Here is an 18,782-nt window from a genome sequence, read left to right on the forward strand (position 1 = left end):
GAATAAATAAAGTAATTAAAGTTCAGAGTTAATAAAGATAAAACAAACACAAAGACATATTGATAAATAAACAACATGAATTCAAACTGAAGAGTTAATGAAATCATAATTTTAACATTTCTATGTTCACATTACATTATAAATGAATAAATATGCCAGTGTGTTCAGTTATGAGGATGACACGTATATTCTTCCTACACTACCTGGAGGTATTGGTAACCTATTGGCCAAGAAGTGTGTTTTTCTATCTTAAGGCCTCACAGTGATTGATACGGGGCCTCACAGACACACAGTCTGTCTCAACTAAACTCACCGAGAATAACAACTTTTACTTAGAATGTGGACTCCAGCCGATCATCTTTAAGGATCCGCCCTGTACGTACCTCATTTACATACTAGGATAAAAACCCATGTCTATCGTTGTTCAAATGTTCTGTTCTCTTCACCCAGTAAATATTCTCTACTCCGCGTTACTGGCCTAGAACCTTCCTTCACATCAATGATTTCACTTAATAATAACAAAACAATATAGTTTTCGACAAACCGTTTAAAGTCTCTTTCCTAAAACTTTATAAAATATAGTTTGAGCAACATACAAATCTTAATGTATAAAAAGCACAAATGTAAATGTCTGTCTCAGGGACTGCAGATGGAAATTAGCTCCAAGAGCTAAAGTCTGGTACAAAGCATCTTTTCATATGCTGATTAATGCTCCTGTACATGTCCCTGTCAAATAAATAAAATAAAACTAAACTAAACTAAATAAATGAATAAATTTCATTCATTTTGTTATGTCTCTTTAAAAAAAAAAATAGTGTTCAAAAAGTCTGTAGGAAAAGACCTCGAGACTTTCATTCTTATGGAACTGTGTTTACTTTTATCGTGAACAAAACAAAAACAAATAATGTAAACTGTTTTGTTCATAGTTTGTGTTAAAACCTGAGCTCTGACACAGAGACAGTGAACTGACCTGAGAATCTGCAGGCGACAGTCTTTGAGTTGCAGAAAACCACACAGATGAGACACTCCTGAGTCAGACAGGTCTGTGTTCTCACTCAGGTCCAGCTCAGTGAGATGTGAGGGGTTGGACTTCAGAGCTGAGGCCAGAGAGGAACAGCTGATCTCTGACAAACCACAGTTACTCAATCTGAATAAAGAATAAATGAAGTGATTAAAATCCAGAGTTAAAACAGATAAAACAAACACAAAGACATATTGATTAATAAACGACATGAATTCAAACTGAAGAGTTAAGAACAAAATAATTTTCCACAAACCGAAGTTTAATTTTTCCCTAAAACGTTCTAAAATAAGGGCTGTTTCCCAAAGCCTTGGTGTTGAAGGCTGTGCCTCCAAACTCACTTCCTTCCAAACCAAGGTCCAGCCTTGGTCCAAAAAGAGCTGCTACTGGAACTCACTTCAAAGGCAAAGGAAGTGACATCACAAAATAAAAAAGGAAGTTCTGTTTTGTCCAGGGCAGAGGGTCTGCTGAGGCAGATTCTAAGTAATTATATTTTTACAAACTGAAGATGAATAAATAAAAAGCTCTCACAGATGATGAAACCAGATGATAAAAAAATACAAAATAAAGTCCGAAAGTGGGAATAAAAACTTGATATCAATTAAATTCAGTTCCAACTAAACAGATCAAGTCCTTTGCTGCTCCGTGAAGCAGTGACATTTACTTAAATATTTGAATGAAACATTCATAAAAATTATGATAAAAAAAATAAAATGTTTTTTTTCTATTATTGACTAAAAAAAACTAAAACCTAAAATTAATTATTTTACCAAATCTTTCAAAAGTTTTTTTGTTTGTAAAAAGACACAAATAAAATGAACACGGGCAGAACCACAAAACTAGTCAGAGCTCGTATATTTTTCTTAAAAAGTGGAATTTAAATGCTTTAAAAAGTCACACAAGCCGTGCTGACTTTATTCACCTCTTTTACTTTTTCTTTTCTTGACAGCCGTGGTGCATTATGGGTGTTTTTGTCTTGAGCAAAGGCAGTGAAGGCTACACTGATGTATCCTTGGTAAATTAGCCACATGCTAACCAAAGGGAGGACACGCCTCCAGACGACTTGAACAATAGGTGTGTTTAAGATGAAGTGGCCTCGCCTCGATTCCAGACGAGACCAGGCGGTGGCGCCGAGGGCGGAGAAAGGCGCCTCTAATCAAGTCAGACACATCTCAGCCCCGAGAACAGAGAGGAGCCTCAGGTCACGCAGCGTCTCGCGTTTGTTACAAAGAGTTTGGGAATAAAACTATTGTTAAAGTTTGTAACACATTTGTGCTTCTCCCACACACCAGACAGACCCATCACTACAGCTACAATAACAGACTCTCCTCTTACAGTTTAGGATTAGAATAATAAACTTATGCTTATTTAAATGTAGGCCATATGTTGAACACACGGCACTTTCTGTCAAATATGAAGCATTTCTGCAGATTTAAGTAGATCTCTTTAAGTAGGAGCGTCAGGGCAACACGTTTCTGATCTAAACACAACTCAGATCCATCATCTGTCAGTCCTCTGTCAGCAAACGTGTTTACAGCACTTCATTTCCCACAATCCCTTTGGCCTTTGTAGTTCAGGCAGCCGAGCGAGGCGGAGAAAAGCAACTTCGCTCGCCGACCCAAGGCGCTCCAGCCGCCTCGGTCTCACGAGAATACGGCACCGTCTGCACCGTCTGCAGCGTCCGCAGCGCCCGCAGCGCCCGCAGCGCCCGCAGCGCCTCGCTCATCTGAAAGTGCAACTAAACGGGCGTGGCAGAGCCGTTTCCCACCCACAAACAAAAGTCAAAAATGTGTGAGAAAGGGGTGGTCTCGGAGGCTTTGGGGGAGACGAGGGGGGTGAGTGTGTGGGCGGGGTCTGCTCTGTTGACAGTCTCAGACCCTTCGATCTGACAGGACTGACAGACGGCTGTTACCGCTGTCACCACTGTGCGCAAGGTTTATTTTTTTGTAGGATAGTTGGTACATTCTCATGACTTGTGATTGCTTGATGTAGCAACTATCCTACAAAAAAAAGATGGCCGCTGGTAGACGACTCGCTCGCTGTCAGTGACTGCGAATAGAGAGAGAGCATCGCACAGTCGCTTTTCTAAGGGATTTATTCCTCTAAACCACCTCAGCCGAAGTGTGAGCATCGCAGGGGCGCCATCTACTGGTTTGACTCATGAGCTCAATATGAAACCTCCATATCTCAAACTATAAGTTAGCATCGTAGCTAAGGCTAAACAATACTACTCCTTCAAGTGAGCTGAATAAAATACCAGTAGAAATATTTATCACATCGTTTGTTGTAAATGTACCTAAAGCCTATGAGGAGCACCTCACTGTCCCCTCAGAGACACTCACTTTACCAAATGCATCCAGCAAGATAATTCATTCATTCATTTGAAATACTGTCCACAAAACATGTCACACAATTGTCTGTCTCCAAAATAAAGAATATGAAACAAGAACCAACATATGAATCAGTTTCAGCAGCTCATTCATGTCATTCATGTCATTGAAGATAAATCACCATCCTCCAGATCACAAGTTTTTATTGCCATTGTAATGTTTCACAGACTGATTTGGTGCAATAGTGCATCATGAAACTGACTTTTACACATAATAAATGACAAAACATCTAGTCAAAATTTGTTCTGTTGTGACACTTGAACCCACAAAATGCATTGAGGCAGAGGCATGTGGGCGGGGCCACAGAGGCACAGAGGCAAAACCACATGCAGAACTGATGGCGTTTTCTGGACGCCGTGGACACACTCTCCTCCAACCGCAAAAAATTAAATGTAGTTGCTGCATGAAACCAGTAGAGGCGCTAACCCTGCGGTTTTAGACACTAAAGTGAGATTTTGAACAAGTTTGCACCAAATGTCAACATATTGACTGGGACATGCAGCTAACTCTATTCAACAACCATTTAGACCGTTTATCAGCAAAAAAAGTGGATTTGGTGTTTAGTTACTCTTTAAACACACCTATTGAAACATCACTTTGGCGGCGAGTGATGATGTAGATGCCTGACCACGCCCACTTCCGACCAAGGCCACGCCCACCTCAGACCAAGACAAGGAGAGGTACCGAGGCTTTAGGAAACAGCCATAGTGTGAATAATGATAAATACATTACATGTATTTTGTTATCTCTATTTTTAAAACATTTACAGGATGAGAAATTAATTCATTCCCTACATGAACAAAACACAAACAAATCACTAAAACTGTTTTGTTCATAGTTTATGTTAAAACTTGAGCTCTGACACAGAGACACTGACCTGAGAGTCTTCAGGCGACAGTTTTTGTGTTGCAGAAAACCACACAGATGAGACACTCCTGAGTCAGACAGGTGTTCGTTACCACTCAGGTTCAGCTCAGTGAGATGTGAGGGGTTGGACTTCAGAGCTGAGGCCAGAGAGGAACAGCTGATCTCTGACAAACCACAGTAACTCAATCTGAATAAAGAATAAATGAAGTGATTAAGTCCAGACTAAGGTCAGAGGAGTTTCTGTAGCTACAGCTGAACATCTGAGACTCTGGTTTGCAGCAGGACTCAGAGGTCAGGGGTAAATGTTGTAGTTTTTCATCTCCTACACTTTACTTCACTCTCAGAGAACGGTTACGTCCCATCACTCAGTTTCAGTGATTAAAGGATGAGGAGGAGGATGGACGAGCGAGAGCCGTCACAGACCTGACACTGACCTGAGAGAGGAGAGCTGACAGTGAGGACTCTTCAGAGCAACACACAGCGCAGACACTGAGGAGTCACTCAGGTTATTATAACCCAGATCCAGCTCTCTGAGATGGGAGGGGCTGGAGCTCAGTGCTGACGCCACCACTTCACAGTGAAGATCTGAGAGTCCACAGTTAACAAACCTGTAACAGATGTTAGAGCGACATGTGAGTGATTCTAACAGGTCTGTGAAGCTTCTGTCTGTGACTGAGGACTCACACAGCCTTCTTGCAGTTCCTCACCGCTGGAACCAGTCTCTGTTTACCCTGAAGAGACGTCCTGTACATGTTTATGTTCAGCTCCTCCAGGACCTGCTCTGACATCTGCAGCATGTAGGCCAGAGCCGAGCACTGGATCTCAGACAGTTCCTCCTTAGATCCACCTCCAGACTTCAGGAAGTCCTGGATCTGCTGCTGCACAGACTGGTCCTTCAGCTCCATCAGACAGTGGAAGATGTTGATGCTTCTGTCGGGAGAGACTTCGTCTTCTGTGTTCATCCTTTTAAGGTTTTTAATGACTTCTGTGATTTCTGATTCCTTTATTGGACTCAGCAGAGCTCCTAAAAGTCTGTGGTTGGACTCCAGACTGAGGCCATGAAGGAACCGCACAAACAGGTCCAGGTGGCCGTTTGGACTCTGCAGGGACTTTTCTACAGAGTTTCTGAGGAACTCATTTGGACTTAACCCTGAGACAGTTCCTTCTCTTCCATAAAGAAACTTCCTGACCACCTCCTGTTTGTTCTGAAAGCAGTGGTGAAGGTAAACGGCTGCCAGAAACTCCTGCACGCTCAGGTGGATGAAGCAGTAGACTGACTGGTTGAAGACACTCTCTCGTTTGAAGATCTCAGTGCAGAGTCCGGAGTAGACCGAGGCCTCGCTCAGGTCCAGACCCACCTGCTCCAGGTCTTCTTGGTAGAACATGATGTTTCCTGTCTGCAGATGCTCAAAGGCCAGTCTCCCCAGCTTCAGGAGCAGCTCTGTGTCGGCCTCTGTCAGCCCCCAGGTCTCAGACCTGACCTCTGTTTGTGTCTGTTTGTACTTCCTCTTCCTGTGCGTCTGCACCAACAGGAAGTGTGCGTACATGTCTGTGAGGGTCTGGGGCAGTGGTCCGCCCTGATGGCTTTTCAACACGTGGTCCAGGACTGTGGAGGTGATCCAGCAGAAGACTGGGATCTGGCTCATGTTGTGGAGGCTGCGGGAGGTTCTGAGGTGGGACAGGACTGTTTGAAGCTGCTCTTCATCTGAGAACCTCTTCCTGAAGTACTGCTCCTTCTGTGGGTCAGTGATGAAGCCCCTGACCTCCGTGACCCTGTGCACGCACCGCGCTGGGATCTGATGGGCCGCCGCTGGGCGGGAGGTGATCCATATAAGGGCGTGAGGAAGCAGAGCGCCTCTGATGAGGTTCACCAACAGTACGCCCACCTCTGACCTCTGTGTGACCTCAGAGATGAGCTCACAGCTGAAGTCCAGAGACAGTCTGCTCTCGTCGAGGCCGTCAAAGATGAACAGGAGTTTACAGACGGACAGAGTGTGGGCTGTGAGCGTCTGTGGGGCAGAGAAACACAACATTTAACATCCATGACTTTACACCACTTTCCTTCAACCCTCACTTTAAACCAGTGAGTGGTGGAGCTCCAGTGTGAGGGACTGCAGGGTTTACAATGGATTTAGCATTTCTCTAACGGGTTTGTGGCGTCAGTCTCCTGACGGGTGTGAAGGCTGACGGCCCACTTTCAGTGTCATGTTTCATTTTGAAGTGAAGAAAGGACTGGAGCATTTCCTACTGAATACACGGCGCTGGGCGTTTGGAACATTGGTCTGATGGATGTTCATCTTTATAACCGCGATGTGTCTCTGCCTCAGTCTGTGCTGTAAAGCTTTCATCTCCATCTGTTTAATCAAGTGCATTTCTTTCACCTGCTTCCTTTTTGGCCACAAGAGAGTGAGAGGATTAGCTCTAGGAAGCGCGTGTGAGCCGCTGCTTTCACCATGAACAATAGTTTGAAGCGTTTGGTGCAGTGAATGTGAACACAGACTGAACTAACAAACGCCCTGAGAGCCAGGAGTCATTTCAAAAGTGTTTGAGACTTTGAAATATATGATGTGAAAGGTAAAGCTTTCTATAAATGAGAGTGACCTGTGGATCCAGCGCTGGATGGAACACTTGGATCAGCTCCATCAGACTGTAGCGCCCCCTTCTGACCAGGTTCATCTCTCTGAAGGACAGTGGCACCACCAGCTGCAGCTCCTGGTTCTCTGAGCCCTGGGCCCAGTCCAGACAGAACTTCAGGACTGAGAAGGTCTTCCCCACTCCAGCCACGCCCACAGTCAGCACGGCTCTGATGGAGCCCTGCTGCAGCGCCCCCTGCTGCTGCTCAGGGGGCAGAGCTTTAAAGATGTCCTGGCACCTGATGGTGATCTCCTGGACCTGCTTCTTCTTGGACTGTGTCTCCAGACTCCTCTCCTCAGGTTGGGCTCTGGCCTCTTCACTGAGGCCCTCTGTGATGTACAGCTCAGTGAAGACCCTGTTCAGAAGAGTTCTATCTCCTGATTCTTCACTTCCCTCTGTCACACTCTCACATCTGCTGCTCAGGCTCTGCTTATGGTCCTTCAGAACCTTGTGGAGACCTTCACCTGGACACAGAGGAGGAGACACCTGTTAATGTTGATGAACAGGTCTCTTATTCCCTGCTGTAGTTGATGAGTCTCAGACTGAGCAGACTCACCTGGTGCAGGGCCTTGAACCCCCTGATCAGGACTGTTGCCTGTGTCTCCACACTGAGGCCAGGCGTCCTGCTCTGACTCTGTTTCTCTGTGACACAAACACACAGCACTGAGCACGTCTTTAACATCTCACAAGTTACAATCACAAATATAAAGCACAGTTTAGGTCAGGTCTTACTGTGAGTCTGGAGCAGGTTCACCACTGAAGTTTAGAGGGAGATCTTTAGACCTGTCGCTCTTCATGGACAGAGCCGACACTGAGGCTGTAGATCTGCTTCTGTGGAGAGAAGATCAGGTTTTTCAGCCTGAGAAGTGAAGCTGGATCTACACTGAGCTTCAGGAGCCTGAGTCAGAACAAAGTATCTGCAGCTCGTGTGTGATGCAGGTGATGCGACGTCTGAGGCTGATCCAAGAGCAGAGCTAGAGACCAACATTCTGTTACTGACGTCTGAAACAAGCGACACTTATGCCTGAATTCATCTGTTTTAGAGCCAGTCCCAGTCGAGCAACTGAGAATTAGAGCAAAATGGGGCATGAAAAATCTCACAGTGTGATCTGAGCTTTAGTCAGCTGTAGTTGTAAATGTTCCACAGAGATCAGGTAGAACGACAGTGAAGACCTGGCCCAGCAGCTCTGAGGAGCAGACCACGGGCTGCAGACGAGAGTCACTGTAGTAGAAATGTTAATTGTCCCCGTGGGGAAATTCATTTGCAGTGAGTGGAAACACACAAAGACAACAGTGACCACAGCAGACAGATCCAAACATCACAACACACTAAGAACAAACCACGGCCCGTCAACCTCAGTTTAAATGATGTTAAAATCATTACCTACATTCCTTAAAACCTCCTCTGACAGACCAGCTGTGCAGAATAGAAACATCACTGTTGGTTACGTCATATTGTTGGTTTGTTTAAGTGTAAAATGACTGCCAGGTCCTGTTTTTAGTCAGGGCGGGGCTCCTGTACCTTCGACCTACACCATATATGGTGTAATGGAGGCGTGCAGGGGGCGTGTCCTGAGGAGGGTCATGTGTCGCACATTTCTGCTCCAGGTGGAATCAGTGAAGGGGAGAGGACGTGTTGCTGCTCGTACGGAGGGTTTCATGTATCCCATGTTTTTATTTTTTTATCCATTATGAGACTGTGGAGAACTTATAAACCAATGGAAGAAAAAGCCCTAAGTCACTGCCTCGTTATAAGGAGATCTCTCCACATCAGGTTTATTTCTCACCGTGAGTCTGGAGCAGGTTCAGGACTGAAGTTTGGATTGTTGTTTTTAGACCAGTCGGTCTTCATGGACTGAGCCGACACTAAGGCTGTGGATCTGCGTCTGTGGAGAGAAAAATAATCTGCTTTTGCTTTGTCTAAAAACACATTTGTCTTTGAAGGAGGTTAAAGTCGATAAGAAACGACTGAACTCACTTTGTCCCACAGAGCTGTGGCTCAGTGCTGCCCTCTGGAGGCTCAGAGGACTTTCTTTTCCTTTTCGGCATTTCCTGGAGTCTCGTCCTGGGGGAGAGTCAGAGCCGTTAAACACAGAGATAAACCATCCATCCATTTTCTTTCGTCATTTGTAACCCAGGTAATGTTCCGCTCCTGGTTCGTCTCTGCCTTAGCACTAGGCCTAAACTCTCGCGAGATTTCCGTCTGTGGGTTGAGATTTGCGACGCTGTCAGTCTAACAAAGATGGCTGCGCCCTAGTGCGTGGAGTAGGTGTGGGACGCGCCGGGTAGTGAGCTGCTGCAGGTATGCGTTTTAAAAGTCGTTCTTTGCTTGCTTCATTTTACCGATCGCTAACTGTTATGCCTGTCAAACCCTTTAGACGCCTCCGCCGTTTCTGTATAATTTTGAGCACTTACGAACAGTGGAACTGGTGAGTGTTACGCTACCGCTTCCTATTGTTTTGAATGAATGAATCAGTCAGCTGGTGCTGGCGCTGGCTCGGCTGGTTCATTATGTGTATCCACACTGGTTAATTTGTTATTGAATTGTTACGTACGTATTTTAAGAGTATCCATCCATCCATTTTCTTCCGCTTTATCCGGGGCCGGGTCGCGGGGGCAGCAGTCTCAGCAGAGATGCCCAAACTTCCCGATCCACACACACCTCCTCCAGCTGTTCTGACCCCGAGGCCACACCAGGCCAGCTCGGAGACATAGTCCCACCACTGTGTCCTGGGTCTTCCACGAGGCCTTGTCCCACTAGGACATGCCTGGAACACCTCCCGCGGGAGGCGACCAGGAGGCATCCGGAACAGATGCCCGAGCCACCTCAGCTGCTCCTTTCGACGTGAAGGAGCAGCGACTCTACTCCGAGCTCCTCCCGGGTAGCTGAGCTCCTCACCCGATCTCGGAGGGTGCGCCCAGCCACCCTGCGAAGGAAACTCATTTCGGCCGCTTGTATTCGCGATTTTGTCCTTTCGGTCATGGCCCAAATCTCATGACCATAGGTGAGGGTGGGAACGTAGATCGATCGGTAAATCGAGAGCTTTGCCCCGACTCAGCTCCCTCTTCACCACGACAGACCGATACAGCGACCGCATCACTGCTGACGCTGCACTGATCCGTCTGTCCATCTCACGCTCCATCCGTCCCTCACTCGTGAACAAGACCCCGAGATACTTGAACTCCTCCCACTTGAGGTAAGGACTCCCCACCGACCTGTAGAGGGGAAGGAGAACCATGGCCTCGGATTTGGAGGTGCTGATCCTCATCCCGGCCGCTTCACACTCGGCTGCAAACCGCCCCAGTGCGTGCTGAAGGTCCTGGTTTGTTGAAGCCAACAGAACAACATCATCCGCAAACAGCAGAGATGAGACTCTGAGGCTCCCAAACCGGACACCCTCCGGCCCCTCCGGCCCCTCCGGCCCCTGGCTGCGCCTAAAAATTCTGTCCATAAAAGTAATGAACAGAACCGGTGACAAAGGGCAGCCCTGGCGGAGACCAACACGCACCGGGAACAGGTCTGACTTACTGCGGCAATGAACCAAGCTCCTGCTGCTCATACAGGGAACGGACAGCCCTTAACAGAGGGCCCCGGACCCCATACTCCCGGAGCACCCCCCACAGGGCACCACGAGGGACGCGGTCGAACGCTTTCTCCAAGTCCACAAAACACATGTGGACTGGTTGGGCGAACTCCCACGAACCCTCGAGCACCCGATGGAGGGAATAGAGCTGGTCCAGTGTGCCACGACCAGGACGAAAACCGCATTGTTCCTCCTGGATCCGAGGTTCAACTATCGGCCGGATCCTCCTCTCCAGCACCCCGGAATAGACCTTACCGGGGAGGCTAAGGAGGGTGATTCCTCTGTAATTGGAACACACCCTCCGGTCCCCCTTCTTAAAGAGAGGGACCACCACCCCGGTCTGCCAATCCAGGGGCACTGTCCCCGACCGCCACGCGATGTTGCAGAGACGTGTCAGCCAAGACAGTCCTACAACATCCAGAGACTTAAGGTACTCAGGGCGAATCTCATCCACCCCCGGAGCCACCGAGGAGCTTTCTCACCACCTCGGTGACTTCAGCCCCGGTGATGGGCGAGCCCACCTCCGAGCCCCCAGCCTCTGCTTCCTCATTGGAAGACGTGACGACGGGATTGAGGAGGTCCTCGAAGTACTCCTTCCACCGCCCGACGACATCCCCAGTCGAAGTCAGCAGCCCCCCACCCGCACTGTACACAGTGTTGGTGAAGCACTGCTTCCCCCTCCTGAGGCGCCGGATGGTTTGCCAGAATCTCTTCGAGGCCGACCGATAGTCTTCCTCCATGGCCTCCCCGAACTCCTCCCAGACCCGAGTTTTAGCCTCCGCGACCGCACGAGCTGCAGCACGCTTGGCCTGCCGGTACCTCTCAGCTGCCTCAGGAGTCCCACAAGCCAACAAGGCCAGGTAGGACTCCTTCTTCAGCTTGACGGCATCCCTTACTTCCGGGCGCCACCACCGGGTTCGGGGATTGCTGCCGCGACAGGCACCAGAGACCTTACGGCCACAACTACGAGCAGCCGCATCGACAATGGAGGAGGAGAACAGAGTCCACTCTGACTCCATGTCCCCCGCCTCCCCCGGAATCTGGGAGAAGCTCTTCCGGAGGTGGGAGTTGAAGACCCCACTGACAGAGGGATCCACCAGACGTTCCCAGCAGACCCTCACAACACGCTTGGGCCTGCCAGGTCTGACCGGCTTCCTCCCCTGCCAGCGGATCCAGCTCACCACCAGGTGGTGATCGGTTGACAGCTCCGCCCCTCTCTTCACCCGAGTGTCCGAGACACGCGGCCGGAGATCAGACGACACAACTACAAAGTCGATCATCGACCTCCTGCCGAGGATGTCCTGGTGCCACGTGCACTTATGGACACCCTTGTGCTCGAACATGGTGTTCGTTAAGGACAAACTGCAACTAGCACAGAAGTCCAATAACAGAACACCACTCGGGTTCAGATCGGGGAGGCCGTTCCTCCCAATCACCCCCTCCCAGGTCTCACTGTCGTTACCCACGTGGGCGTTGAAGTCCCCCAGCAGAACAATGGAGTCCCCAGTGGGAGCACTATCTAGTGCCCCTCCCAGGGACTCCAAGAAGGCCGGGTACTCTGCACCGATGTTGGGCCCGTAGGCCGAGACAACGGTGAGAGACCTGTCCCCGACCCGAAGACGTAGGGACGCGACCCTCTCGTCCACCGGGGTGAACTCCAACACGTGACGGCTGAGCTGGGGGGATATGAGCAAACCCACCCCAGCCCGCCGCCTCTCCCCGCGGGCAACTCCAGAAACATGGAGAGTCCAGCCTCTCTCCAGGAGTTGGGATCAGGAACTCAAGCTGTGCGTTGAGGTGAGCCCGACTATATCTAGCCGGTATCTCTCAACCTCCCGCTCAGGCTCCTTCCCCCCCAGCGAGGTGACGTTCCATGTTCCATGACATCCATGATGTTGGTAAATGGTAAATGGTCTCAACTTATATAGCGCTTTTCCACCTACATTAGGCTCTCAAAGCGCTTTACAGCAAGGATCCACTCACCCATTCAAACTCTCATTCATACACCAATGTACGCAGACACTGGGGGCAATGTGGGGACAAGGACACAACAACAATGTGCACTCTCAGGAGGTGGGATTTGAACCCCTGACCTTCCGATCATGAGACAACCCTCTCTACCATCTGCGCCACTGTAGTGACGGCAGTGAATGGCTCTGTCAAATCATTTCGACTTCACTTCTACGGCACATTCAGAGTGCGGCACTAAAATGCTAAACATTTGGATGTGAATATCCTCAAATTAAAGCTGAGTCTGCACTTTAAGCCCATTATGAGACTGTGGAAAAAACCCTAAGTCACTGCCTCGTTATAAGGAGATCACTTTAATTAGGTTTATTTCTCACTGTGAGTCTGGAGCAGGTTCAGGACTGAAACATGGAGGTGTGTCTTTAGACCAGTCGGTCTTCATGGACAGAGCCGACACTGAGCCTGTGGATCTGTGTCTGTGGAGAGAACAATAATCTGCTTTTGCTTTGTCTAAAAACACATTTGTCTTTGAAGGAGGTTAAAGTCGATAAGAAACGACTGAACTCACTTTGTCCCACAGAGCTGTGGCTCAGTGCTGCCCTCTGGAGGCTCAGAGGACTTTCTTTTCCTTTTTGACATTTTCCCCCGAGTCTCGTCCTGGGGGAGAGTCAGAGCCGTTAAACACAGAGATAAACCTCCCCATGTGACGCTGAGTTTATTTGTAGCTGTGACTGGACGAACAGGAAACAGTGGGAGCGGCTCAGCTCGACTGCATTCCTCACCGCACTCCTTCACACACACTTTGACTCCTCACAGGTTCACACACGTATTTCCTCTGACGGTTTAAAATAAGCATTTACACACGTTACACTGACACAGCACTAATAATGCTCTCATTATGATCCACTGAACGCTGACTAAGGCCAAATGTGCTCTTGTGTGTGTGATCCTGTATAATGAAGTGATGAGAGTCTGTAAACTGTGGCTCTGTCTGATTCCAAAGCCTCACCTGAGTGTGGGCTCTGAAGCGTCTCCTCTGTCCGACTCTCCCCCCGCCGTCCTGTAATCTCTCCTTCAGCCGCACATTTGTGACACTGTGGCGGAAACACACGCTCTATACCTGAGGACCGGCCCCGCCCTCTGTCACGCAGCCACACAGTTAACCCTTAAGGCACCGGGGAAACGATTACATTCAGAGACATCAAGGAAACTTCTGCTGAACATCACTGATAGAACTCTAGAGTTTTTATCACTTTGTCCTCTCGATTTAACCATAACCTGTTCCATGTTTCAGAAAATGTTTGAAAAAAAATTTGATGACGTGAGGAAAAAGATCCTCTCGGTTCAGGCGGGAGTTAAGAGGTTAAAATATGTATTTGTGGAAGTGTCACATTTACGCTAATTTGGGCCAGGGCTGTTTTTCAGTCCCAGTCCGGCCCCTGTGTGGAGATGGTGATAGATTTGAAATATGGTTGTTTTTTTTATCGATGGTGATAAAAATGGAAGATCTGCTAAGGGCGTGTTCTGACATTGCTTCTGTTCAAGCTTGATCCATCGGTTATTGTAGTTTCCATTGTTTATCCAGATGTGCAGGTGTGATAATTGTGTTGCATAGAAGTAATAAAGAAAATTTGGAGCTTCGAGTCCGCCGTGTGTTTTGCTGTTTTGTAATGTTGCAAGCGAAATCCGAGGGTTTATTTTTCCAATAAAACAGGGTTATTGTGGAGTTAAGGGATGTAAAGCAGTTGTCAGTGGGAGTTGGAGGCATCATAGTAAATAAGTATGTAATTTACAGTAGAATTTTCATTTTAACTCCATCAATTCGGCCTATCAGTGATAATGGGAGTTCATGCCAGCTTTTCAGAGTGTCTTCAATGTTTTTCAGTAAGGGAGTAGAGTTAAGATGAAAGAGCTCTGACAGCTTGGCCAAAATATTAATACCCAAATATTTTCTATTACCCAAATGTTACAATGGGAAGGAATCTTGGCCAGCAGAATCCCACGAGTCCTTAGTTAATGGAAGTGTTGTGGATTTAGTCCAGTTTATGGTATAATTGGAGAAGGTAGAGAAGTTATTAATAATAGTGAATGTCATCTTCTCTCTGCCTATTAGGAGATACCTCAGTAATTAACATGGATCCCCACATAGATAATAAATTGCTCATCGTGGCCTTAACCATCGCCAAAAAGACCATTCTCGTGAACTGGAAATCTAGAATCAACAGAAACATATCACACTGGAAAAACCTGCTTTTAAAGCATATTTCTTTGGAGTTTATGTCTCTGGACAATCAAGACTCTTCCATTGCCAGCTGGTCAGCCCTGGTTCATTTCCTACAGAATTAATTAATGTGTTTTTTTCTTTTTTTTTAACTGTCCATAGTTGTCAATATCGCCGTTTAACACTATTTTCAATACGTTGCTGTCATCAATCAGTAATATTTTGTAGATACAGTAAAAGCTCTTCATCAAACAGGCTGATTTTATGATTTGTGTCTCCATTATGAATTCCGCAGACATTGATATTGTTTCTTATTGCTGTATCAAGGGGTTCGATGAATAATGCGAAGAGGGAAGGAGAGAGTGGGCATCCTTGTCTGGTTCCTTGACTCAGTGTGAAGTGTGGTGAGGTGATCCCGTCAGTGGTGACTGTAGCTCTGGGTGTAAAGTGTTTGCACCCATTGGATGAACGATTCTCCAAACCCTAACGTGTGAAATGTATTGAGAAGAAATCGCCAACTAACCTCGTCAAAAGCTTTTTCAGCATCTAATGACAGTTTAATGAATCCGGTTTGGTCTGGGTGAATGAGTGAGGGCGTTTCTAATCTAGACGCTGGTGTTTTGGAGATTATTTTGAGATCCACATTAATTAATGACAGTGGCCGATCGTTCGAAGGGTTTGTCGGGTCTTTATTTGTTTTTTGCACGACTGTAATAACAGCTGTGTTCATATGGGGAGGAATGATGGAACTTGCTTTTATTTCTGACATTACTCTCAGGAAAAGTGGAGCTAGAAAGTCCCAGAAATGTTTGTAAAGTTGGGCTGGGTTTCCGTCTGGTCCTGGTGACTTATTATTGAAGGCTTTATATATTTCTCTTGTAGTGAATGGTGTTTCTAATACATCTGCTTGTTGCAATGTGAGTGTTGGGAGGTTAAGATCACTCAGGATTTGCTTTATTTCTGCTGTGTCTGGTGCATTGTCGCAAGGATATAATGTTATGATGCCAGAATGATCTTGTATTGATGGAATAACTGCTTTTTCTTTTTTATATTGTAAAAGGTTTGCCAATAGTTCACTGTTATTGTTATTAATAAAGTTGGTTTTATGGGAAATCATTTTTTCTAGTTGGATTTTAGTTTCGTTCATTTCCTTCTGTAATTGTTCATTAGGATTTGTGGAATATCTGTGACATATTTGTTTTGTTCTGTGTTTATTTGTAGCTGTGACTGGACGAACAGGAAACAGTGGGAGCGGCTCAGCTCGACTGCATTCCTCACCGCACTCCTTCACACACACTTTGACTCCTCAAAGGTTCACACACGTATTTCCTCTGACGGTTTAAAATAAGCATTTACACACGTTACACTGATACAGCACTAATAATGCTCTCATTATGATCCACTGAACGCTGACTAAGGCCAGATGTGCTCTTGTGTGTGTGATCCTGTATATCAGTGGTTCCCACCTTTATTGTCTTGCGAACCCCTTGGGCTTTTCAGTGGTCGTCCGTGTACCCCCTACCTCAAGGGTATTGCAGTTTATTTAGAAAGTAATTACTTAAAAGTGGTATTTGCAAGAAAAAGGACAATGCTGTGGTAAAAATAAACCTAAAATTCTCCCAAAGCAGCACATTTTACTGCAAAATATAGCTTTTCCAATGAATATGATGTTCAATTTCCCACTTTTTGAAAACACTGCTGTATATGATGAAGTGATGAGAGTCTGTAAAGTGTGGCCTCACCTGAGTGTGGGCTCTGAAGCGTCTCCTCTGTCCGACTCTCCCCCCGCCGTCCTGTAGTCTCTCCTTCAGCCGCACATTTGTGACACTGTGGCGGAAACACACGCTCTATACCTGAGGACCGGCCCCGCCCTCTGTCACGCAGCCACACAGTTAACCCTTAAGGCACCGGGGAAACGATTACATTCAGAGACATCAAGGAAACTTCTGCTGAACATCACTGATAGAACTCTTTTTTTATTACTTTATGTATATACTGTAACTAATATACAAAAACATACACACAAATGTAAAAGAGACAAACAAACGTACAAAAATGAGAAAAAAACAAAAACAATAATAATTAAAGCCGCGCGCGGCGATAAAGGCCCTCGCCCCTGGCGCACTCCCCGCTCGCTCTCGTCCCTTGCGACCACTCTTCATCACACTGGGTCCTTGCGAGCCCCATGATTGAACTTGCTCATTTTGACGCGAAAATCCCTATTAAGTTGCATTATTCTGCTTTATATAAGAAAATCCCTATTAAGTTGCATTAAAGTGCATTTTATGCGAAAGTCCCTTTAAGTTGCATTACAGTACATTATATGCGAAAGTGCCTTGAAGTTGCATTACAGAACATTATATGCGAAAGTCCCTTTAAGTTGCATTACAGAACATTATATGCGAAAGTTCCTTGAAGTTGCATTACACTTTATTATATGCGAAAGTTCCTTTAAGTTGCATTACAGTTTATTATATGCGAAAGTTCCTTTAAGTTGCATTACAGTTTATTATGTGCGAAAGTTCCTTTAAGTTGCATTACAGTTTATTATGTGCGAAAGTCCCTTTAAGTTGCATTACAGTTTATTATATGCGAAAGTCCCTTTAAGTTGCATTACAGTGTATTGTATGCGAAAGTCCCTTTAAGTTGCATTACAGTGCATTATATGCGAAAGTCCCTTTAAGTTGCAATACAGTTTATTATATGCGAAAGTCCCTTTAAGTAGCATTATAGTGCTATTGTGAAAATCCCTATGTAGTGGCATAATTGTGTTGTAATTGCAAAAATCCCTATTTTGTTGCAGAAACTGTAAGAACTGTTGAAATTGCAGAAACTCTTAACACTGTTTAAACTGTTAAAATCACAGGCAGACTTCACTGTATCATAATCCTATTAAATTGCCGGCAAGAAAAGAGAAAGCATTAGAAAAGTGTCACAGCCATATTTGAACCAGCATCCTCCTACACCAAAGACAAGCACACTATCCCTGAGCTGTAGGTCCATAGTAGTTGGACTGTGATGTGCGCTACTTTTGTCTAAGTTATCGAGCAGAAGTTAGTTCCCAGCATCCCACTGGAGGAGAGAGGTAGCTTCAAGTCATGCCCCCCCCATACATTTCCTCGATTGTTTTCGACATTTTCCCTTGTGTTGCCTCAATTGTTTTACTACGATCCCCCCATTTCTAGCTCTTTAGTGACGCATATGAAAGCGTTTTTCATGAGAATGGGACCGTAGGTGCGGTTAAAAAAAAAAAAAAAGAGCAAAGGTCAAAATTAACCCAGCAATCTCATGGTTGGAAACCCAATGCACAAGCAATAACGCTACACAGGCACAGCAAAACTTATGAAACATGCTGTACTCATGTGACAATGTGTGCAGTGACCCATGTAAAAGGTGAAAGCAATAGAAAAGTGTCAAGGCTGTGTTTGGACTGGCAACCTCCTTCACTTGAAACATGGGCCTGTTGACAGCTTGGCTTATTTAAATTCCCAGGCTGCAATTTTGTACCAGCAACACACTGGAGGAGAGGTTTTTTCCCCGTTTTTAATGAGTGTGGAACCATAGGCAATGATGCATGTTCTTACCGGAAGGTGTTGAGTCCAAAAGAAAAAGGAAATAAAAAACAGTTTAGGTTGGGATTTGATCCAGCAACCTCCTGTACACTAGCTCAGCACTCTACCAATGAAGCTACTCAGGTTGAGTGAACTTCTACGAAACGTCCCGCAATCATGTGTTTTAGGCTGTGACAATGTGTGCAGCGGGCAATGGAAAAGGTGAAGGCAATATTAAAGTGTCAAGGTTGTGTTTGGACTAGCTACCTCCTTCACTTGAGACAAACATGCTATCACTGAGCTGTAATTCCAAGCAAACATGGGCCTGATGACTGCTTGGGTTTTCTAAATTCACAGGCTGAAATTTGATCCCAGCAACACACTTGAGGGGTAATTTCCCTGTTTTTAATGAGTTTGGAACCATCGGCGACGATGCATGTTCTAACCAGAAAGTGCTGAGTCCAAAGAAAAAAAAAATGAAAAAGAGTCAAGGTCAGGTTTTTGATCCAGCAACCTCCTGTACACTAACCCAGCTCTCTACCAATG

At 46.2% G+C, this 18,782-nt stretch overlaps 2 protein-coding genes across 2 annotated transcripts in view; one reads left to right on the forward strand and one right to left on the reverse strand.

Annotated features, from left to right (window-relative positions):
- The window catches only part of LOC306982469 (uncharacterized protein), a gene marked incomplete at its 3' end in the record, with an annotated part of 41,308 nt that overhangs the window by 2,869 nt on the left and 19,657 nt on the right, over window positions 1-18,782 (forward strand). The gene's annotated exons all lie outside the window — the stretch shown is intronic.
- The window catches only part of LOC306982382 (NACHT, LRR and PYD domains-containing protein 12-like), a 194,298-nt gene that overhangs the window by 1,306 nt on the left and 174,210 nt on the right, over window positions 1-18,782 (reverse strand). Inside the window, exons 16-17 of the mRNA XM_079582295.1 lie at window positions 4,289-4,465; window positions 971-1,147 (exon numbers count right to left, since the gene is read on the reverse strand). Coding sequence (XP_079438421.1) covers window positions 971-1,147; window positions 4,289-4,465 — 354 coding nt within the window. The remainder of the gene's footprint in view (window positions 1-970; window positions 1,148-4,288; window positions 4,466-18,782) is intronic.

Source organism: Gobius niger (assembly GCF_951799975.1).
Source record: "Gobius niger genome assembly, chromosome: 24".
Classification (NCBI taxonomy): domain Eukaryota; kingdom Metazoa; phylum Chordata; class Actinopteri; order Gobiiformes; family Gobiidae; genus Gobius; species Gobius niger.